The sequence below is a fragment of the Hemitrygon akajei genome, chromosome 7 (assembly GCF_048418815.1).
Source record: "Hemitrygon akajei chromosome 7, sHemAka1.3, whole genome shotgun sequence".
In the NCBI taxonomy this organism is placed as follows: domain Eukaryota; kingdom Metazoa; phylum Chordata; class Chondrichthyes; order Myliobatiformes; family Dasyatidae; genus Hemitrygon; species Hemitrygon akajei.
Window position 1 is genome coordinate 28,000,111 of NC_133130.1, and position 25,188 is coordinate 28,025,298.

At 39.6% G+C, this 25,188-nt stretch overlaps 1 protein-coding gene across 3 annotated transcripts in view; it reads right to left on the bottom strand.

Annotated features, from left to right (window-relative positions):
* Nucleotides 1-3,590: 3,590 nt before the first annotated feature.
* The window catches only part of mocs3 (molybdenum cofactor synthesis 3), a 43,243-nt gene continuing 21,645 nt past the window's right edge, over nucleotides 3,591-25,188 (bottom strand). For 2 of the 3 annotated variants that reach the window (XM_073050555.1, XM_073050556.1), the window contains exons 8-13: nucleotides 19,050-19,112; nucleotides 16,010-16,173; nucleotides 14,867-14,914; nucleotides 14,544-14,640; nucleotides 7,749-7,859; nucleotides 3,591-3,852 (exon numbers count right to left, since the gene is read on the bottom strand). In XM_073050555.1, coding sequence (XP_072906656.1) covers nucleotides 3,695-3,852; nucleotides 7,749-7,859; nucleotides 14,544-14,640; nucleotides 14,867-14,914; nucleotides 16,010-16,173; nucleotides 19,050-19,112 — 641 coding nt within the window. In that variant the 3' untranslated portion in view covers nucleotides 3,591-3,694. Of the gene's footprint in view, nucleotides 3,853-7,748; nucleotides 7,860-7,879; nucleotides 7,900-14,513; nucleotides 14,641-14,866; nucleotides 14,915-16,009; nucleotides 16,174-19,049; nucleotides 19,113-25,188 lie in introns of those variants that run through there. The other variant, XM_073050557.1, reaches the window with a different exon arrangement.

Sequence of the window (25,188 nt, forward strand, 5' to 3'; positions counted from 1 at the left end):
AAATATTAATACTTTAATTTAAAACCGTTAACCGTGTTAATTGAATTTGTTGTTTAACTAAAACAATGAATATGAGATGTGACTACACCCTAAGGCCTAGTTACTCGTTGCTGCCACTCTTCAGTACAATTGCAATGATGGAGCCTCATTTGTTGGAAGCTATGAGGTCACATAAGTTTAGTATACGTAATAGTGTAGCCACACATCTAGTGCACCAAGGCTTGGGAGGTATAATGAAGGTGACTGTGAAACACAGGCCAGCAGATTCCAGTCCTTTCCATGTTCTTAATGATGATTTTACATTTTACCTACAGCTGTCAGCCTGATTTCCATTCCATCAATAGAGATGTAGCATTTGCTGCTTTTTCAGTTCGACTCGGAATGCAGACTATTGTTTAGAAGTAGCAGATTTTAATTCCCTTAGTATTTTCCACTATTTTCCCTTAGATATTAATTACATATAATTCCTCACAGTCATTCACCATTTCTTTTCCTTTTCTACAAATATTATTCCTTTTTCTGCTGTGAAATAAAAATATGTGGTCTAGTCTCTACAATGCTGAGATCCAACACAACACCCCAAGCCTGCTGTCAGACTCTACATTCTTGCTTATAAATTCACCTTTTGGTTTGCCTCTCACCACCTGTACAAACTATTCTCAACCTTTACCCTCACCAGCACTCTGATCCTGATCTTGTTCTCAAATGCAAATCCCCACAATACTTTGTGTTCCATCTCAATTGGCAGAATATTTAACCTGTCCCTAGGTCACTAAAGCTGTAAAACTTTTCTATCTCGGTTCTATAAAACTACCTCTTAGACCATACAATAATAATCTAAGTATAAATGAGTTATCCAGTTAACTGTCACTGTTTGATTAACATAGCTGTACATTATCCATGATCTTCACTCCAAGTTGAAACACAGTAATTAATTGCCTGAAGCATTTTAAAATGTAATATTAATAACTGATATTGTAAATATGTATAATTTAACCTAATACAGTCGTAGAGCACTGCAGTACAGAAACAGGAACTTTGGTCCATCCGGTTGACTCTGAACTGTTATTCTGCAGTCAAACTCACACCTGGACCTTGGTTCTCCCATCCATGTACTTACCCTAACTTTTCCTAAATGTTGCATTCTGCCTTTCCACTGGCAGCTCGTTCCACACCCATGCCACACTCAGACTGAAGAAGCTCCCCCTCAGGTTCCCCTTAAAATTTTCACTCTTAACTTATGACCTAAAACTCTACAAGTAATCAAGACAATGTAACAATAACAGCTGTGCAGGTTGATTCTGTGGTTAAGAAGGCGTACGGTGTATTGGCCCTCATCAATCGTGGAACTGAATTTAGGAGCCGAGAGGCAATGTTGCAGCTATATAGGACCCTGGTCAGATCCCACTTGGAGTACTGTGCTCGGTTCTGGTCGCCTCACTACAGGAAGGATGTGGAAGCCATAGAAAGGGTGCAGAGGAGACTTACAAGGATGTTGCCTGGATTGGGGAGCATGCCTTATGAGAATAGGTTGAGTGAACTCGGCCTTTTCTCCCTGGAGCGACAGAGGATGAGAGGTGACCTGATAGAGGTGTATAAGATGATGAGAGGCACTGATCGTGTGGATAGTCAGAGACTTTTTTGCCAAGGCTGAAATGGTTGCCACAAGAGGACACAGGTTTAAGGTGCTGGGGAGTAGGTACAGAGGAGATGTCAGGGTAAAGTTTTTTACTCAGAGTGGTGAATGTGTGGAATGGGCTGCCAGTAACGGTAGATGAGGCGGATATGATAGGTACGTGGAGCTTAGAAAAATAGAGGGCTATAGGTAAGCGTAGTAATTTCTAAGGTAGGGACATGTTCGGCACAACTTTGTGGGCTGAAGGACCTGTATTGCGCTGTAGGTTTTTTATGTAATATCAAGTTTCTGGCTCTTGCTTGGAAATTAAAACTCTTGCGAGAAATTTGGAAGCACATGGAAAAAAATTCTACAGAATTAGAAAATATCAAAAGCATGTTTCAGCATGTTGATTTTCTCTGACTGACAAAGCATAGCTCTGAACAGGTACAATCCTTTGAACGATTCATTATACCATTTTACTTGCTGAAACGCAAGGAGATGTGAATTGGTTTACTTCACCCCCAAAATTAAAACTGTAGCAATTTTTCATAAAATTCACTGTTTGTGAGATTGCACCGTACAGAGTGTCTACTGGTTTTGTTTAACAAGGAACTACAAAAATATTTCAAACACAAAATCTGAAATAGTGTATTGGAAATCTGCAATGTTTGTGGATAATGTCAATATCAAAGATGTTGCTTCAGGGTGATGCCCAGAACTGAAAGAACCTTAGGATGGAAAATGAAGGAAAAAGGCACTTGAAGTATAGCTTCAAGAAAAACGCCAGTACTGTGCTTCAAAACTTAATTTGATCCTTTTCAATTAAAAATATTTAAAGAATAACACGCACTTTCCTGTAGAAAACTGAAAGCAAAACAATTAAAGACTGATTTTATCTTATGTGGTTAAAGTCTATAATGTTATTTTAATTTCCAAAACCACTAGTGATAAGACTCATCAAAAATTTGAGTGATAAAATGTAAATTTTATACAGATAATATAAATGGAATTTTTTCCGCAAAATACTAGCATCTTCTGCAGAAGATGTGTGTGGGGAAATCATTAGGTGTTGTAAGATAACTTGATAAATTGTGTTACATCAGACTGCATTCACTATTCATACCAGAAAAAATGCTACAACTGATTTCCAAATGTTATTAATCTGGTGTCAATCATACATAGCAGGAATGAGATCTATGGTCAGCAATAAAAAATACTTTTTTTAAAATATACAGTATTTTAACTTTCAGTGGGTTTCTAAATGATCCCTCCAACATAAAGAGTTGAATGTGCCTTTGAAGTGTGATAAAAAGATAGTGGAGATATCATTTCCTCATTTAAATATGCTAAAAGTGTGCAAATTTAAACAAAAAAGTAATTCAGTGTAACTGAGTAATTGTAACACTGAAAAAAATTGAAAAGATACTAAGTGAATAGTGTCATTGCTAGCATTAATGATTCAATTATCTTGATTTTACAGGATACAAGAAACAGCACTTAATTATTCACTGAGATAAATAGCCATTAAAATGACCAATTGCTAAAATCTGAAAACATATTGTTATATTAACTCTCTCAGTATCAGAACTGCCATAAATTTACTCATGATTGCTAAATGCATCAGATAACAAATCTCTCTTGCCAGAATTTCCACATGGATTATTTATCTCATATGTCCATGATATCATTATCAATTGCCACTCAACAGCTAACCTTATAGTTTTCATAATATACCATGATTATTAATTTAGTAGCGCAGTATCTATAACAAAAGGCACTTAATAAAATGAATCAGCACAATAACCAGAGTTCCCATGTACTTGTATTTAGTTACTAATTGTTTTGTGCCTTCGGAAGCAGTTCAAATGTATGCAATACAAAATTAGAAGTCACATTACCTAGTCTTGACTGCTAACATTTGCACTTAAATACTGTGCAAGTTCTCTTTCCAGTCAGAGCTTTCCAAACAGTATACTTTTCCACACGTATTTATTGAAATACAACCATTTGCAACACATTGAAAGTTTAGTATACTTTAGGCAATAATTTTGAAAACTTTTCCCCCCTTCCCAGCAATCAATACTGTGGGAAGGCTGGATCAATCATTTGAGACCAGGCCATCAATCCACCCTGAATATCCTTCACCGACAATGAGCAGAGCTCGTTGCTTAACATCTCTTGCAGGATTTTGACAGCCTTCTGTGAATCATTTCCTTGTTTACAGATAACATAGACTAGAGGTGGAGAAAAAGAAACAAAATTAGACTGTTTCACCTGTTGTCTCATTCTTCCAAATGATTAGAGTCACTCGAGTCATTAGTCAAGATTTAGGATGCATAATTTGAAACAAACCACTATTATTGTCAAGAGCAAAATTGAGCACTGATACATATACCACAGAATTTGCAGTGAATCAGCAATCCTTTCTTGGATGAGCAAGTTTCAATAATTTTCTGAAAATATAGTATTGATGTCATATTGTATATTAAGAAAATAATAGATGTTTTCCCTGTTTTACTGTGTTGCTGGTGTTCCTAGTAGGCTGAAAATCCACCTAAAAGATAAATCAAGAGCCCCCTCTGGTGATGAAAATTCAAAACTGATTTACCCAAGATAGAAAGATTTAAAGGTTAGATTATTTGTCACATGTACACCAAAAAAAAACCCGAAACATACAATGAGATGCATCACTTGCATCAACAACCAACAAAACCCGAGTATGTGTTGGGGGCAGCCTGCAAATATCGCCATGCTTCTGGACCAACACAGCATGCCTACAATTTAAGAATCCTAACCCACGTGTCTCTGAAATGTGAGAGGAAACTCGAGAACCAGGAGGAAACCTATGTGGTCATGGGGAAAACAGATAATTTCCTTAAAAACAGCAGTGGGAATTGGACAATGACTGCTAGGGCTGTAATAGTATAATAGTAACCACTACACTACTGTGCAACATTTACAAATACCACAGAATTTCATTTAGTACCCCAAGATCTTTTCAATGAAGCAACATCAGACAACAGTTTCTGTGGGGCCACAGGGAAATTCAGACATGGGCAAAAAGCTCAGAGGTTGGTTTCATGGAACAAATTAAAGCAGGAGTGGTTCCTTGCCCAATAGTTTAATACTCTGGATATAGGCATAAGGTATTAGATGAGCTAAAGCCAACGTACATGGTGAGCCAACAAGACAAGCATTGGAAAAAGTGAGGCTGGCATTTATGAGAGGCTTAGCAACTAAGGGCAAAAAAGAGACAGGAGAAAATGCGCAGGTGTTGGAAGAAAGGGAAGGGGGAGCAGCACCTGAGGGAGGTAATTGGCCGGTGAGGAGATAAGGTGAGAGAGGGAAACAAGAATGGGGAAAATGGTGAAGGGAGGGGTGGGCAATTACCAGGAGATCAAGAAATTGATAGTGAAAGAGACGGGTAATATTTCAGAGTTGTATGTAGCCAGGTTTACTAATGAAAGGGCACTAGATAAAGTGTTCAGCTCAGGTTCATTAAGGCTGCCAAGTTTTCAAATTAAATTGTTCAGCCTCAGATCCTAAGCAACAAAGAAAGTGGAAAATTCATATTAGGGAAGGACAAAAGGAGCCAAAATATCAAGGGGAGAGCCTGGGAGCTGACAGCTGTGCCACCACTACATGGAGGCAAAACCCTCCATTTGCAATATGTGAACAACATTGAGTTATCTCTTGTGAATTTCTTTATCTTTTTCCTGAAACTAGGCCCTCAAAATTTGTAGTCTCAGGGTTAGAGGGAACAGCCTTTCAGTATCTACATGTTTCCATGACTTACAACTGAGATTTGGTGATGTGTGGTTGGTAAATGAATAATCACTTGGCAAACATAATGCCCCAATGTGACAATGTTTCTGATGAATGAGGTAGCTTCCCCTGCAACGTAATCAAATTCCAGAAATATTTGACTTTGCGGTAATATTTTCTGTGCTGTTACGTAGTTCCACACAATTTTGTAAAATGAGATGTAGCAAATACAGTCCCATGTTTAACACAGTTTCACAATGGGTTTCCTGCACTGTTTAAAGAACGTTACTCTTTGCTCCAGGTGTGGTGATATGGAATCAGGTTAGCACAGACGAGATGGGCTGAAGTTTCTGTTGCTGTGCTGTGTGGTACTTACTCTATTAACTATATATTTGCAAGTTAATATGGACACTTTTGCCTGTTACAGAAGAGCATTTCATTTCATGAAAATAAAACTTTGGCACTGACAGATCTGTAGTAAATTAGTACATTATAATTTTGCTTTCTCTCAGTTCTTTATTTCAGAATTCAAATTATCAACTAATTCATTCTGATCAAGTAAGAAGAATTTAGCCACAGAGTTTAACATTAATTTAATCAATTTTAATGCTCAGGTTACCCATATGCTACTCAACAGAAGTGTTGTTTATTGAAAAACCATTGTATGATAATGTTATACAAAAAGAGCACTTACACTGAAACACTTGTAAATGATTGCACTGACCTCCATGTATAATAGAATTAAATACCCATCTCAGAAAAAAAGCTTTCACGGTTGTTATGGTTCTGCTACTATTTGTTGAAGTGGGTACTACATACCCAAAGGAGTTCTACTGTCATCAGCTGCAGCATGAATAGCATTTAAATCTTATCTAGTGGACTAAAAACCAGTTCATTTTCCACCACTGCCTGCAAAGAGTTTGTACGTTCTCCCTGTGACCACATGGGTTTCCTCCTGGTGCTCCAGTTTCCTCCCACAGTCCAAAGATATACTGGTTGCTTGGTCATTGTAAATTGTCCTGTGATTAGGCTAGGGTATCATTGGGGGATCGCTGAGCAGTATGGCTCAAAGGGACAGAAGAACCTATTCCGCACTGTATCTTAATAAATAAATCAAATCATTCTTGCACACGGTGTTACAACTGTGCTGTGTGTTACATTTTAAATCAGTTTTCCATTTATATTCCCCTTTAGTTCTTGACGTAAAGCTATGAGAATTTTTACTGGCTTATCCATTGAAGTGCTGTTTTCACTCTCAAGTCAGTCATGCTGTCGCCCCTGTCAGTGCTCCAGCAAGTCACTGTAAAGTTTTTTTGAAACAAATGCTTAAACAGTGGATAGGAACTTATCAGGAGACAACTATTTTATAGGCATTTGCACCACTGTGAATATCAAAAGTACACAATATATATTCATTACATTAGTCTTTGCAAAGTGATAATAGAGGTGTAACTATTATGCAAATCTTGCTTTCTAAATGCTTTTATATCATGCTTTTACATGCAATACTATTTCAAATTAGAAAGCATTTCATGTTCTGCTGCACTGTAGTAAATGCAACTAATAATGAAAATTCTAAAAGTGTCTGTGCTTCAACACAATTTTTGCAAGTCATTTGAAATAATCTTCACTAGTTCCCCACAAAAAAAACCTCACATTTTAAAAATTTCTGTAAAATCATCTAATAATACGTTTCAACCGCATAGCAATAATACCTCAATCCTGGTAATAACGCTAATTGAGATTTACTATATCCTTTACAGTTTGTCAGCTAGTTTCCCTGAAATGCCCAGTGGTTAATTTTATTTCAATAACAGCACTGCTCTCCACCCTTCACCAAATCACCTAGCATATCCGTGAGGCCTTGTCACACAAAAAAAACCGATGCATTCACCTACAAAACAGTCACCTCACATCATTAGCAATAAGGCATTTTGTAAATGAAAATTATTTTCTTTAACACTGGATAATCAGTTCCTTGAAAAAAATTCAGTATCCTACTTTTTATGTTAATCCATAATCACATTTGCTCAAATGCATAAACTCACCTTTAAGAATATTGTCTACACCTGAGATTTCTCCATTTCACTCGACTTTAAGAAACAAAGGCAGCCTCTGTGCCAATTACACCATGTAATAAGATCATTGCTGATCTTTTAACAATGTTACACTAATCATCACAACAGTCACAGTGAGTACATGCAAACTCCACCCAGACAGAACACAAGGTCATGACTGAATCTATGTGTCTGGAGCTGTGAGAGAACTTTGCCAAGTGCTTTAAGATCGTTTTTTCCCAAAAAAAAAATCATAGCTACAAAAGACCATCACAATTTCAACAATGAGCCATGTGATATAACTGTACCTGGGAATGTGTCTTTGTCAGCATCTGTTTTATGTCTCCTTGTGTTGATGTTATTTTGTAAAACATTCATGTATTCTACACGCTTTTCCTCTAATTCAGCCAATGGAATATCTGACATGGTGGATAAGAAACAATACTGAAGGCCTTCAATCTGAAACAAAATTATGAATTGCTAAACCAAAATAATTACAAATAAGAGAATACTGTAGATGTCTAGCTGGGAGGTTAATTTACTGAACCAATAATCCAGACACCTGGGTAATGACTAGGGACATGAGGGATAGGCAGTAGCAGTAGATTGTTATTATTCCAGACAGAAGTATGACAATGGAGCACTCAGGGTCAATGGAGGGACCACTGCTTTCTTCAATATATACTTAATGACTCACTTATGAGCATACATGATTAAAATTTCCAAATTTGCTGATGCTATGAAACAAGACAGTATTGCAAAAAGTGAAGAGGAAAGTAATAATCTAGGAAACAATGAAGATGGACTGATAAAACAGATGAAAAACCTAAGATGAAAGTGCAAAGAGCAAAGTGACCCACTTTGACAGAAGCGTTCTAAAGAGAGCGTATGAGCAGAGACAACCAAGTGAAGATTTACATAAATACGTAAAGTCACTGAGGCATATTCACAGACTGTTTATTAAAGTATTTGGGATACCCATGTTTCATTACCAGAAGCATAAAATACAAAAGCAGCAATGTTATTTTGAAAATCAATACAACTGCAGATGCTGAAAGCAGAAACTGCTGGAAATACTCAGCAGTGGAAGAGAAAATGCACTATTGTTTCAAGTCAAAAGATATTTCATCAGAGTGGAGTTGTTTACCTATTCTGATGAGAAGTCATAAACTTGATACTGTGAGGCTAAGCACAGCTCCAATGCCATATTTGAGTTTGTGGTCGCTGGCAGTCAAAGGTGCTGACGAATCAGCATTTAGGAGGGAAACTGAAAATCTGGCTGAACGATACCGCAACAACCACCTCTCATTCAAATGTCTGCAAAATCAAAGAACTGATTATTGACTACAGGAGGAGAAAACCAAAGGTCCATGAGTCAGTCCTCATCAGGGGATCAGAAGTGAAACGGGTCAGGAACTTTAAAATCCTCGGTGTTATCATTTCAGAGGGTTTGTCCTGGGTCCAGCACACACGGAAGGCTGCTGGACCAGACAATATTCCTGGCAGAGTGCTGAGGATGTGCAGACCAGCTAGCAGGTGTTCTCACTGACATCTTCAACATCTCCCTGAGCAGTGCCATCAGTCCAACGTGCTTCAAGGCGACCACCATCGTCCCCGTGCCGAACAAGTCTTCAGTGTCCTGCCTCAATGACTACCATCCCATTGCACTCACATCCATCATCATGAAGTGTTTCCAGAGGCTCGATATGAGGCATATCAAGACCCTGCTGCCCCCCTCACTGGAACCCCTGAAGTTCGCGTACCGTCCCAACCGTCCAACAGACGACGCCATTGTCATCACCCTCCACCTGGCCCTAAACCATCTAGACAAAAAAGACAAGTACGTTCAAATGCTGTTCATAGACTTCAGTTCAGCATTCAACACAATTATTCCTCAGAAACTGATTGGAAAGCTGAGCCTACTGGGCCTGAACACCCCCCTCTGTAACTGGATCCTAGACTTCCTGACTGGGAGACCTCAGTCAGTCCAGATCGGAAACAGCATCTCCAACACCATCACAATGAGCACGGGGGCCCCCCAGGGCTGTGTGCTCAGTCCACTGCTGTTCACTCAGCTGACCCACGACTGTTTTGCAACACACAGCTCGAACCACATCATCAAGTTCGCCGATGACACGACCAGGATTGGTCTCATCAGCAAGAACGACGAGTCAGCATACAGAGAGGAGGTGCAGCGGCTAACGGACTGGTGCAGAGCCAACAACCTGTCTCTGAATGTGAACAAAACATAAGAGATGGTTGTTGACTTCAGCAGGGCCTGGAGCGACCACTCTCCACTGAACATTGATGGCTCCTCGGTAGAGATCATTAAATCATTAAGAGCACCAAATTTCTTGGTGTTCACCTGGTGGAGAATCTCACCTAGTCCCTCAACACCAGCTCCATAACAAAGAAAGCCCAATAGTGTCTCTACTTTCTGCGAAGGCTGAGAAAAGTCCATTTCACACCCTCATCACATTCTACAGAGGTTGTACTGAGAGCATCCTGAGTAGCTGTATCACTGCCTGGTTCGGAAATTGCACCATCTCAGATCGCAAGACCCTGCAGTGGATAGTGAGGTCAGCTGAGATGATCATTGGGGTCGCTCTTCCAGCCATTACAGACACTTACACCAGACGCTGCATCCGCAAAGCAAGCAGCATTATGAAAGATCCCAAGCATCCCTCATACAAACTCTTCTCCCTCCTGCCACCTGGCAAAAGGCACCAAAGCATTCGAACTCTCACGACCAGACTATGTAACAGTTTCTTCCCCCAAGCTATCAGACTCCTCAATACCCAGAGTCTGGACTGACACCAACCTACTGCCCTCTACTGTGCCAATTGTCTTGTTTATTATTCATTGTAATGCCTGCACTGTTTTGTGCATCTTATGCAGTCCTGGGTAGATCTGTAGTCTAGTGTAGTTTTTGTGTTGTTTTATGTAGTTCAGTGTAGTTTTTATGTTGTTTCATGTAGCACCATGGTCCTGAAAAACGTTGTCTCATTTATACTGTGTACTGTACCAGCAGTTATGGTCAAAATGACAATAAAAAGTGACTTGACTTGACAAAGAAAGCAAGGCAGTGCCACTACTTTCTTAGTTTACGAAGATTTGGCACACCTAAAATTTTGACAAACATCTATAAATGGATGGTGGAGAGTCCATTGACTGGTTGCTTCACAGCCTGGAATGGAATGGAATGGAAAAGCCTGCAAAAATGTTTTGCATATAGCCCAATTCATCACAGGTAAAACCTACCATTGAGTGCAGTTACACAGAGTGTTGTCACAGGAAAGCAGCACCCATCAACAAAGACCCCAACCATCCAGCCCATGCTCTCTTCTCTTTGCTACTGTCAGGAAGAAAGTACAGGAGTCTCATGACTTACACCACCAGATTCAGCAACAGTTATTACCCCTCAACTATCAGGATTTTGAACCAGAGGGGATATGTTCCCTCACTCCCTCCAACACTGAACAGTTCCCATAATCTCTTCATCTCATGTTCTTGACATTTATTATTTATTTACTATTATTATTTGTTTGTCGTTTTTTTCTTTTTGTATTTGTATACTTTTTTGTCTTTTGCCTATTGGCTGTTCGTCCATGTTCTGTGTTCTCATTGATTCTATTGTGTTTCTTTGTATTTACTGTGAATGCCCTCAAGAAGATGAATCTCAGGGTAGTATATGATGATATATACATGCTTTGAAAATAAACTTTACTTTGAACTTGCAACACTAGCTTTTTCTTTTTCTGTGATATGGGCAGACCCGCTAAACATTCACAGCATTTTCAAATTTTGTACATTCTGAACCTGAACTCCTGTACTGTTAAGTCCAAGGGTCCTACTACTGACTTCTGGACACTGCACGTGGCGTACCAATCATTCCAACTCTTGGTAACTATTTGCTTTCTTCCCAGTGAATCCATTATGGCTTCTGTCCCATCCCCACCTCCTCTACAACTTAAAACTAACTAATTTTCTCTCCTCCTCATTTCTGACAAATGGCCTTCAACCCAAAAGATTAACTCTGTTGCTCTTTCCATAGATCTAGCCTGACTGACATGAATTTTTCCAGTATGCTGTCTTAAGTCACAGGATAAGTTTAAATGCCCGAACTAAGGTCAACTTTATTGTCATTACACTGTATGTATGTATACTGCCAAATAAAACAACATACCTCTGGACTAAGTGCACAACACAATACATAACTCACATACACAGGGTAATAATACCACAAATAAATTAACAAATAATAAAAAAAGGAAGATTGACATTTACCATCAGATGCATTTATGACACAAGTTAAAAAGTAAACAGTATAATGCTACTAGGGCTCTGTACATGTTGAGGCCTGGGTAGTGGCAAGGAGTTCAGTCCTCTCACAACCTGGGGAAGAAGCTTTTTCCCATCCTGACAGTCCTTGTTCCAATGCTACAGTACTTCCAGCCTGATGGTGAAGTGGGGGGGGGGGGGGGATTCCAAAGAGATTGTGGGACAGATGGGAGAGATCTTTGACAATGCTAAAAGCCCTGCATATGCAGTGCTCCTGAAAATATCTCAGATAGGTAGAAGACAGACCCCATACACTGAACATGATGGCTTAACCAGGTTTTAAGTTACTTGCTAGAAGATAAGGCAAATATTTATATTAATAGCTTGTAAAACAATAGGACTGCTCGCTTAGCTAATCCAAGTAGATGAGAAACAATTGTGAAAGTAAAGCAAAAGCTCTCAAAGGAAATTTGAGAAACAAGTACATGACAACAGGGAAAAGCAATAATACCAAACTTCAATCAAAAGAAACAAGAGTAAATTCAGCAAATAAAAATGTATTAGCTGAGTACAGCAGTAAAGCATTTTCTTAGACACTGCAAAGGAGAAAAATTTACAATACACAATGATTGTGCTGCTTTTGTGCCCAGATGAAGTACAATAGTTTATGTTAAGACACATTTCACAAAAAAAGAACATCCAGCAACTTCATAAATCTTAAGCATACTTTTGACAACATATAGCAAGTAGTGTTTGGTATTCCTGTGAAACTTGTCAGACTGAAAGAAAACAGCCATGACAACTCCTTTTCAAATGGATTTGTAAATAGAAGAAATGAGTTTGATCAGTATTTGAGACGGCAAAGATGTACACTGTCCCGTTCTCTTTAATCTGCTACTGAAAGTAGCAATAAATATTGAATTAGAAGTTGATATTGCTTCACACTCTTTGTTTGACATCACTTGAAGTCCTGAGTTAAACTAGTGTTTCAAGATCAAGTAAATTCTTTCTTCAAGATTAGAATGCTTGCAAGATGTTTGGTTATGATAGCAAGCATAACTGCAAAACTAGCTGAAGAATCACTGCAAGATCATAGAAATATCTATATCTTAAAACATGAAAGTTGCAAAAATGCACATTATGCTGCTGTATAACTACTTTTTAAAAAAAAATTCAATTGCATTAACCTGTACAATCAAACGAATCTTTTATAAAATGGATTACATCAATTATTGAATTCTCATAACTAATCTCTTGTTCACAACAGCATTGCTGTCCCAACAAATAACTGTTTCCCAAGTCTTAAAATGCCTAACATCAGACATAATTTTTTAAAATTAGCCTCATTTGCAATATAAAATTGTCATATAGAATTAATGCAAGTAGCAATAACAGGATGAAACAGAATACAGAGATTTAAGACTGAAAGGATATTTTATTTAATCATTTAAATCAGCAGTCTGAGAAATGTCTAAAAGTACTGCTAGAGAGCAAAGTTTTGGAAGGAATTATAGAAGTGAAATCCAAATTAAATAGATCTTCTTTTCCTTTTTTCAGTTTTTCCTCTCCCACGTATATAATTACTTTCAACAGAAACTAGAGAAAAAAATTGACAAAGAGAGAACATTCTGGCCTCAGAATTAGATCTGCAGAAATGAGTTTATAACCTTCAAATGAAAATGTACTCAACATGGAGTAAGATGTGATGAGAAACATTTCCAGGACATTTTGACCGGACACTTGCAGGTTTACATGGGTCAGAAAATGTCATCTTACTAACCTGCAAATGACCTAGAATAATTAGGTCTCCAGAGTGCGCACCACTGTAATGAAACCTCACTAGGGTAAATCATGAGGAAGTCCTTGTGCAGGATTCCCTAAAGCTTAACTTGTAGGTTAATTTGGCAGTGAGGAAGGTGAATGCAACATTAGCATTCATTTCAAGAGGACTAGAATAACAAAGCAAGGACGTAATGCTGAGGCTGGACAAGACCCTGGTGAGGCCTCAAATGGAGCACTGTGAGCAGTTTTGGGCCCCTTATTACATTGGAGAGAGTTCAGAGGAGGTTTACGAAGAGGCTTCCAGGAATGCAAAGGTTATCATACGAGCAGCAGTTGAAGGCTCTGGGCAGGTACTCGTTAGAATTTAGAAGAATGATGGTGGTGGCTGGGGGGGGAGGGGATCTGATTGAAACCTATCGAATGTTGAAAGGCCTGGATAGAGTGGATGGGAAGAGCATGTTCCCTTGGGTGGGTGAGTCTAGAACCACTCTCAAAATAGAAGGACAGGTGGCTGTGGAAGCCAGGTCAGTGGGTGCATTTAAGGTGGAGGTTGACAGGTTCTTGATTAGTCAGAGGGTGCAAAGAGAGAAGGCGGGAGAATGGGGTTAAGAGGAAATGGATGAGCATGTTGAAACAGCAGAGCAGATTCAATGAGCTGAATGGCCTAATTCTGCTCCTATGTCATATGATCTTTTCCTCAGCTGTTGTCATTCAGACATCCTGACTCCACATACTAACCCATAAGCTTTCCACCTAAAACAAGCCACAAACTTACCATTAGCCTTCCAACACCACCTTCACCACTCAAAGCTCCTTATGTCCAATCACCTTTTTATCACTTCCAACCTCCTCCTGCTCCCACACAGCCACTTAGCTCATTCCAGGATTTGAATCATTGGGACTCAGTAATGAAAATTCTCAGCACCACACCTCTTTTAATACAGAATGAATGCAGTGGATCCAGATATGCTTACAAAATTATGCTCATTCTCTCTCTCCAGTGTACTAACCATCAAAATGAAAAACAAACTGAAGGATACAAATAGAGTTCGGTAGATGGCATATGTCAACCTCCACCTGTGGACGAACATCCACCAAAACATGAGGAATATCTTCATCCAAATGACGTTTATATTCCTAAAGTTATGGAGAAGAAAATTATAACAGGGTTAGCATTCCAAGAAACTTAAGAGTCTTGAGAATAATTTGGATTTACAAACTACACCATTGCTCTGTACAACAATACAAATACACCCAATTTTCAGGCATATAAAATGCATCCAACAGAGCCATTACACTTCAAGTGAAGTGTACATAAAGCAAAATTTACCCTTGTTATGAAAGTAAATAGAAAGCAGCTTACCTGTACGGTTATTCTCTGATCTCCAGTTAACAAATTAAGCTTCCTACACTAAAATCACAATGCATAAATGATGGGAGAGAATTAGACATCAGAATAATGAACAGCAATTAGATATCTTAAGTAGAAATTATGAAGTGATGACCATTAATCTCAGCTATCTATAAAGGAATACAACTTAATCATTAATCATTAACAGCATATTAAAAGAAACAATGAAAACTGGGCTTGGTTGCACCCTAATCTACAGAGTGTATTACCTGAGCTGTAACAGTGAACTGCACCCAGTATCTTATCCCAGTGCTTTAGGATAAAGGTGCCCAAAGTCATCCTTACTTTATCTCCATCACATCTGTTGGGGCAATATCACCTTTGATTCTCAGTATAAACTGAAGATTTCCTTCTCCTGTAGTTGGGAGAGACTTCAGCTACGCCCGCTCCCATCTCTTATCTATCTGAGAATTAAGGTACGAACCAACTTACCCCACGCCAGCTTTCACAGTTAATAGTTCCTGTTGCCCCATTCCTGATACATCCAGATGGATGTCACCATTAAATAGTTCTACCCCTGCTTCCCTTTTCAGAATTTTATGTTTCTTTGTTCTGACCACGTGGTCTGCTTTTCAGTCACCACCACCCACTCTCAAGCTGCCTTTACATGGAAGTGGAGAAACTGCCCACTATAATAATCATCGCTGCCTATGCCAAGGGCCCCAAACTTTCCCTCCCCAGTAAATACCACTCTGCTTCTCTTTCTTTGCGTATACCAGAATCTTTTCTAATTAATGTGCCAATCACACTTCATAAAAACACAGAAAACCTACAGCACAATACAGGCCTTTTGCCCCACAAAGCTGTGCCGAACATGTCCCAACCTTACAACTACCTAGGCTTTACCCACAGCCCTCTATTTTTCTAAGCTCCATGTACCAACCCAGGAGTCTCCTAAAAGACCCTATGGTTTCCACCTCCACCACCGCCGCTGGCTGCCCATCCCATGCACTCACCACTCTCCTACTCCTGACATCTTCAGGTGAACTTATTATTAAACAAACCACAATTCTGGCAAACAGCCTTTCTGCAGTCAATGTTTTTTCTTCTGTTTTTAAACTCAGTTCTATGATCTAACAAAGCAGTGTTCTTGACCTGATCGGTGGCTGCTGAGCCACAGAATATCTCATAATCGATCAAATCCTTCACTGCTGGATTCTCACTGCACACTGCACATGTCGGCTGTTTTTGTCGAAGCTTAATGGTGCGAAATCGCGATTCCAGAGCATCAAATACCAACATCTGTTGGCTGTACGATGCTGAAGAGGTTATCATTAAGGACCATAGCAGGAAAACTTATTTCTGTGACAGGAAGTGGGTTAGCATTGCTAATGAAAGGCTCCAGCTGTGCAAGCAGCTGGTGCCTGATCAAATACATCTCTCAGCTTTTTAAATAGGAAAGCATTTTGATTTAGCAATTCACTCGTGCTCTTATGAGATCAAGTCTTATCTGCTGGGGAATCTTTTGTCCTCAAAGAGGATTTTATCATTGTGTATAGGCAGTGGGTAACAAGCTAGGACATTTCCTTTCACTCTAGATATGGTTTGTCCAGGCCATTTCACTCTAGTTCAATACTAGTGAACAAAGATCACTATCACAAAGCTTAGTATAATTTTACATCAATACACCATCTGGCTCAGATATTCTGGGGTGGCTGCTAAAAGTACACAATTGTATGATGAAAGCCTCACTGCGTGATATGCTATTCTTAACCTACAGCTTATCAATTTTGAAGGCATTCTCTTCCTTAGCATTAACATCTTTCATTTTAATCAAATCCACACACAAGAACAGTACCACGCGCAGTTGCTGCTAGTTGAGATCTGCAGAGTATAGATTTGGCTCGCAATGCATCTGAACCACTTAGCCAGACAATGGCTGTGCCCAAGAGGGTATAAAAGTAGAGAAATACAAAGCATAAATTTTAACTCAATAGACCTCAGCAGGTGGAACTGAAAGATTTTCAAAGTGTATTCACCCATAGACTTCCTGCATTCTCAGGGAAATCATGGGTTCTCTATGCTAACCACTTTAAAATACTGCATACCTCAATTGTTGTAGAAATTTATATCTTTCAAAGATCAGAGGCAGAACTTGCATTTTTCATTAGCCTTTATGCCTTACTTGATTTTATCTCATCTTTCTGCATTTATTAATTAACCTATAAAAAATACAGGACGATTTGCATTAATGGCCAATTGGTAACATGGTTAATGATTATGTTTATATGGCAGCAATGAATCAGGAGAAATGAGAGATTATAAAAATGTTGCTGTTAAAGAATTATACTTTCTTGACTGAAGTATCCTTTGTCGTCATTCAAGCCTCGCAATTGAAAGATCTATTATGTTCTTGGCTCTACCAGTACAGTACTGCCTGATCTGTCAAGAGTACTTCTATAACTTTGTTTCTTTTTCATGATCTTTCTTACATCTGTAATATTTTGCTGTTATCGCAATTCCAAAGACTTGACATAAATGTAACAAGATTAATGATTGACAGCTTTTTTTTAAAAAAATTATTAGATCTGGAAAGAGAATAGGAAAAAGTGACAAATTTAAGAAACAAAAATCAGCAAGTTGTTAAATCCTCCTTCTCAAAGTATTAGTGTTTTAAGCACTTTAATGGACCTCCTGTAAAAAACCCCTGATCTCTCAATCTACCTCATTATCGAATATTGAAAGGCTGAGTGGATGGAGAGGATGTTTCCTGCAGTGGAGATATCTAAGAAGAGGGCACAGCCTCAGAATTGAAGGACATCCCTTTAGAACAGAGATAAGAAGGCATTTCTTCAGCCAGAGGACAGTGAACCTGTGGAATTCATTGCTGCGGATGACTGTGGAGACCAAGTCACAGGGTATATTTAAAGTGGAGATTGTTGGGTTCTGGTTAGTCGGGGTGTCAAACATTACAGGGAGAAGGCAAGAGAATGGGGTTGAGAGAGATAACAAATAAGCCACGATGGAATAGTAGAGCAGACTCAATGGGCCAAATGGTCTAATTCTGCTCCTGTTTTATGGTCCTATTATGGCCCTTATACCTCATCTAACTATCTGTACTGCAGTATCTCTGTAACTGTCATACAATATCCTACAGCACAAGAACAGGATTTTGGTCCATGATGCAGTGCCAAACTAATTAAGCTAATGCATCTAATCCCTTTTGCCTGCACATAGTTCATACCTTGCATAGCCAGAACCTTTTAAGTGTCTCCATCATGACCCCTGGCAGCATATTCCAGGCACCCAGCACTCTGTGAGATTAAAAAATGCCACACTCCTCTCACTTTACATGCATTTCAACCCAGGGAGAAATACTGGCTCTCTGCTCTACCAAAGCCCTCACAATTTGATATACTGCTATCAGGCCTCCGTGACTCCAGAGAAAACAACCCTGGTTTGACCAACCTCTCCCTACTGCACCTAGCCTCTGATTCAGGCAGCATCTTGACAAATCTCTTCTGCACACTCTCCGTGGCTTCCATATCCTTCCCATAACAGGGTAACCAGAGCTGCATGCAGTACTCGAGATGCTTTCTCACCAGAATGTTACAAAGCTGTTCTTGAACTCGGTGCTTCAACGAACAAAGACAAGCATGCCATAGAGCTCTTTTGCCATCTTATTGAGTTGTGCATCACTTTCAGGGAGCTAAGGACCAGGAGTCCAACATCCCACTATACATCTAGCCTTTAAGGATTCTGCCATTCTGTCATTGTTTTTCCCTCTGTACTGCCTCGATGTAGTGACGTACTCAATAATCTGTCTAGATAGCATGCATCAAAGCGTTTCACTGCACCTCAATTCATATGGCAATAATAAACAAATTACCAAAGCTAACCAGAGTGACCGCCAAAAGCTGATAACTGCCACGATGTGACAGCATTGTCCAAGCTCATCCTCCTGTCGCTCTTGTATTCTCACTGCAATTTAACTTACGATACTAAATCTTCAAACTCAATTAAAATTTATTTGCAATCCATCAAGACTACTATCAGCATTTTCAGTTTACCAACTGTCATTTACTTGAGTCTCCCAATGTACAGAAATACTTTGACTTGCAACTGGGCAGCTAACATTTGGTTCAAGTTTCTCAATAATAAAATCAAAAAGATAAATAATAATATAAAAAGATACGTCCTATTCCTGAAGCAATCTTCAAAACCTCCAGGGCCTGAATACATCCCAGAATTCCAGGCACTGAAAAAGAAAAAGTTTACACTTAATTATTCCTAGAAGAAGAGAGACTCACATATACACTCAGTAGCCATTTTACTGGGGACACCTGTACTCCTGCTTGTTAAATGCAACCGACTAATCAGCCAATCATACGATAACACCTCAATACATAAATATATTCAAACATAGTCAAGAGGTTCAGTTGTTGTTCAGACCAAGCATCAAAATAGAGAAGAAATGTGATCTAAGTGACTTTGACCATGGAATGACTGTTGGTGCTAGATGGGGTGGTTTGAATATCTCAGAAATTACTGATTTCCTGGGATTTTCACACCTAACAGTCTCTAGAGTTTATAGAGAATGATGTGATATAACAAAAAAACATCCAGTGGGCGGCAGTTCTGAGGACTAAAGCACCTCATTAATGACAGGTCAGAGAAAAATGACCAGACTGGTTTCAGCTGACATGAAGGCAGTAACTCATAACCATGTATTACAACAGTGGTGTGCAAAGGAGCATCTCTGAATGCAAAACATGTCTAACCTTGCAGTGGATGGGCCACAACAGCAGAAGGCCACACAGGGTTCCACCCCTGTACCTAATAATGTGGCCATTGAGTGTACATGGTTCTTTACAATGTATTCAGAGATCTAAATCGTTTACTGCTGATTGATAACCAAATTGGTCATCAAATTTCACAAAAACTCGGTCATCAACGTGAAAATGACCAGATAATATTTTGGTGATTCTAGTCAAAGGAGACATATTGAACAGAGCATTGCTAATAATTTCTCCACTCTTCAAAACTGCTTCTTGGGATCTTTTATCCTTTGCTCAGAGTTTAAAAGCTGATGTGCCAGCTGAAGGAAAACACCTCCTACATTGGGGTGCTTTCACATTATGCACTTGAAAATTTGATAGGCTGTGGCGAGTCATATTCTTGACCTGTGTAATCCACATATGAAGATGGAATTAGGTAAGAAATTACAGATTTAACACAGTAAACATGAAAGAATACCAGTTAAGAATGGTATGTGTGGGTTTTGATGGGAAATGGTGTTTCTATTTTTGCAGTGAAAGTGACCATGCATTTGGAGGGCGAGGTTGAAGCCTTGACAAGTTCCTACATGATAAACTTCTAACATCTTGCACAAGGCACAGTACAGCAATCTGCAGTCACATTTCAGAAGTGGTGAAGGATGCTAACATTCAAGATAGAGGATGGATGCCTTGGAGTTTAATTTTGTAAGTATTTTGGAACTGTACTCATCCAGATGAGGGTCAGCCTCCTGGTAAAACCCAAGTCTATCAAATACAGGCACACATATTTAAAAGACAAGTCAATGTACAATAGGCATGGTAGGTAAGAAACTCAGATATTGTCTCACTAAATTGCCATTTCGCAAGATGCGAAACAACTCTTCCTTTGAGGTGTTACAAGCCCACGGTCGTTCACTGAGACTGTTTCCTTAAGAGCGCCTGAGTGAGGCAGGACTATGACATCAGTCACAGGCTGACACTGCTAATTGTGGTCTTAATCACAGAGAGGGAGAGGAAGAGAGGGAGAGGAGAGGGAGAGGGAGAGACTGAGGAAGCCGGTAGCTTCAGCTTGTCGCAGCTGAGGTTTGGAACTCTCCAAACCCTGTGCCCACAAGGATGGGTTGACCATCGGCACGCAGAGCATTACGGAAAAGTGACTGTCACTTCGTATAATCCATAGGAGTGGATTTTGGAATATCCTGTGGGACCATTTGTGTGTTAACCCTTGCCTGGGTATGTTGTGTGGTAACCACTCGAAGACAATATTCCTGTGACAGGTCATTTTTGGTGATAATTCGTATGTGGATTTGGAACGACACAACAGCCTAGATCTATGGCGACTGTTATCCCGTTTTACCAGCATGGAACCTGTGGAATACTTCATGCTTACCTTCTCTCTCCATTACAACGTGGATTACAAAGGCCTCTCTCCCATCATTTATTCCGTGGCTGACTGAACTTTCCTACTTTACCATCTCAAGACTCTAAGCCTCGTTCCCCCAAGCTCGATAATTTGGGAGCTGTAACTAACACACGTATATAACACTGTTAACTTCTGTTTATCTTGGTTAAGTTACTATATCATAAGTAGATACTAATAGTGATTTTAATATTAAAACAGGACTCCGTGTGAGATCTCTGCTGCTGATTTGTTTCTAAAATGTTACAGTTCGTAACAGAGATTACAAGTAGAATAGATAAAGGAGCAGCAGTACATTTGGACTTTCAGAAGGCCTTTGACAAGGTGCCATACATGAGGCTGCTTATCAAGTTGACAGCCCATGGTATCACAGGAAAGTTACTAACGTGGTCAGAGCATTGGCTGATTGGTAGGAGGCAGCGGGTGGGAATAAAAGGATAAAAGGCTGCCAATGAATCATGGTATTCTGCAGGGGTCGGTGTTGGGAACATTTCTTTTTATGCTGTATATAAATGATTTATAATATGGAATAATTGGCTTTATTGCCAAGTTTGCAGATGATACAAAGATTGGTGGAGGGGCAGGTAGTGTTGAGGAAACAGGTAGGATGCAGAAGGACTTAGATAGATTAGGAGAATGGACAAGAAAGTGGCAAATGAAATACAATGTTGGAAAATGCATGGTCATACACTTTGGTAGTAGAAATAAATGTGCAGACTATTTTCTAAACAGGGAGAAAGTCCAAAAATCTGAGATGTAGAGGGACTTGGGAGTCCTTGTGCAGATCACCCTGAAGGTTAACTTGCAGGTTGAGTTGGTGGCGAGGAAAGCAAATGCCATGTTAGCATTAAGTTCAAGAGGTCTAGAATACGAGAGCAAGGATGTGATGCGGAGGCTTTAAAAGGCACTGGTGAGGCCTCACCTTGAGTTTTGTGAACAGTTTTGGGCCCCTCATCTTAGAAAAGATGTGCTGACTTTGGACAGGGTCCAGAGCAGGTTCACAAGGATGATTCCAGGAATGAAAGGGTTATCATACGAGGAACGTTTGATGGCTCTGGGTCTGTACTCGCTGAATTCAGAAGAATGAGGGGGGCTCTCATTGAAACCTTTCGAATGTTGAAAGGCCTAGACAGAGTAGATGTGGAAAGGATGTTTCCATGGTGGGAGAGTCTAGGACAAGAGGGCACAGCCTCAGGATAGAGGGGCGCTCTTTTGAAACAGAGATGCAGAGAAATTTCTTTAGTCAATGGATTTCAAATTTGTGGTATTTGTTGCCACATGCAGCTGTAGAGGCCAGGTCATTGAGTGTATTTAAGCCAGAAATTGATAGTTCTTGATTAGACATGGCATCTAAGGTTACAGGGAGAAGGCCAGGAACTGGAGTTGATGAGGAGAAAAAAAAGGGATCAGCCATGATTGAATCAGCCAGAAGACCTAATTAGGCTCCTATGTATGATGGTCTTATAATACATTACTGTGAGGCAGGTGCAATTATCTTCCTAAATCGACATATTCATTAAAGGCATGAGATTCTACTATCTTGGTAGCTGATCTGATGATACTTAAATCAAGGAAAATACTATTGACTATACTGCTATATATTGACTATATATTGAAAATACTGCTATGCATGAATGCACAAAACTGTTCTTAGTCAACAAAGCCCAGAAAAAAATTTACGCTGATGAGAACGAGAAGGCAATTATAAAATATTAAGTCTTGTATGGAAGGTAGGCTGCACTGGATATACAAGTCACACTTTGCTGATTAATCCTATTGCTAAAAGAACAGCATATACTGACTCAGCATTGCATTTGTTATGGTGATCTGCTGGTTTCTGTGTATGTTAAGTAGACCTAATGGAATGTGAAGTATACACACTGTACTAAAAGTCAATACACATTGAACTTCTTATCATTTTTCTGCTTGATAAGAACAACAAAGAGATAGTCACGGAAGGCAGAGGGGCAGCTAGGGTTTTGCTTTGAGACAGAGGACTGAGCCTTCTCCAAAGACTCAGATCTGAATGAATTCACCACGGTTGTCACATTCTTTATAAAAACAGTCGTAGACCAGTGTAGCCCCACAAAAATCATTCAGTTTTCCCCAACCAGAAGCCCTGGATGAAACATGAGATCTGCAATCTGCTGAGGGTTAGATCAGTAGCATTCAGGTCTGGCGACCAAGAAAGATACAAGAGGTCCAGGGACAATCACTAGAAAGCAATCTCACAGGCCAAGTGGAAATTCCAGACTAAACAAATCAGCTGAAGAATGCTCGACAGCTGTGGAAGAGCTTGAATGCTATTACCTCTTACAAGGTGAAACAAAGTGGCATAGATAACAACAAGACTTTGCTTCCAGATGAGCTCAATGCCTACTCTGTTCTCACTTTGACAGACAAAACATGGAGGAACTATCATGAACTGCCACAGCCCCCTATGACTGTGATTTTAGACTTTGAGGCCTTCGTGAGAGCATCCTTTAGGAAGGTGAACACCTGGAAGACATCCGGCCCAGATGCAGAACCTGTCAGAGTACCGAAGACTTGTGCTGATCAACTGGCTGGAAAGTTCACTGATATCCTTCATCCCTTACTCTGTCAGTCTGAGTACCCACAAGTTTCAAGTAGGTTTCAATTACACTGGTGCCCAGGAACAGTGTGGTAACCTGCCTCAATCACTATCACCCAATAGCACTGACATCCACTGTTATGAAATGTATTGAGAGGTTGGTGATAAAACATATCAACTTCTGCCTGAGAAGTGACTTGGATCCAACCTAATTTACCTACTGGCACAACAGGTCCACAGCAGATGCCATTTCATTTGCTCTTCATTCAACCCTGGAACATCTGGACAGCAAAGGTACATACATCAGGATGCTCTTTATCGATTGCAGCTCAGCACTGAATACTATTATCCGCTCAAAACTAATCAATAAGCTTCAAGACCTTGGCCTCGATACCTCCTTATGCAATTGGATCCTCAATTTCCTCACTTGCAGACCCGTCAGTTCAGATTGGCAACATTTCTTCCACAATCTCCGTCAGCACAGATGTAACACAAGCTATGTGCTTAGTCTCCTGCTCTTCTCACTTTATACTTATGACTAGGAGGCTAAACACAGCTTCAATGCCATATTTAAGTTTGCTGATGACACCACTATTTTTGGCTGAATCAAAGGTTGTGATGAATCAGTACAAAGAGGGAGAATGTCTGGCTGAACGGTGCCACAACAACAATCACTCATTCAACATCAGCAAGACCAAAGAGCTGGTTATTGACTTTAGGAGAAGGAAACTGGAGGTCCACAAGCCAGTCCTCACTGGTGGAATCTCCGATTTGTTCTGTATTTGCAGTTAGTTGTCTTTCGCACACTGGTCATTTGTCCACCCTGTTGGATGTGGTCATCTACTGTGTTTCTTGGATTTACTGAGAATACTGCAAGTAAACAATTCTCAGGGTTGTACATGGTGACATGTATGTATCTGATAATAAATTTATTTTAACTTTTTAAATTTGGATTTGATGATATAGGTGGCTTCTTATTTAGAGCAAAAACTCAAAGTGTGTCACACTGAGCAATGTTTAACAACCTTCCAAGAGAGAAATTTTAAACAAATCCTAGCATCCTTCAACTGAAAGAATTTCTCTGTATTTCAGTCCGAAATGGTCTACCCCTCATTTTGACTCACCCCAATTCTAAGTTCTTCAACCAGGAGAAACACCTTCTCCACATCTACTCTGTTAAGCCCTTTAGGTATTTGTATTTTCAAAGAGGTAAATTCTTATTTTTCTAAAATCTAAAGATTTTAGAAAATGTATTAGAAATCTATTCAACCGTGCACATGATACATTATCACGCCAAGAACCAGTCTGGTGAATTTGCACTGTTCACCCTCTTTATCTGGAGGGCCACGGTGGTGTAACAGTTAACACAATGCTATGACATCTCAGGGCATCAGAGTGCAGAATTCAATTCCCGTGTCCTCTGTAAGGACTCTGTACATTCCAGGTAGAATGCATGTGCTAATTCTGGTTTCCTCCCACAATCCAAAGTAGGCTAATTGTCATTGTAAATTGTCCCATGATTAGGCTAGTGTTGAATCATGACTTAAAGGGCCAGAACAGCCTA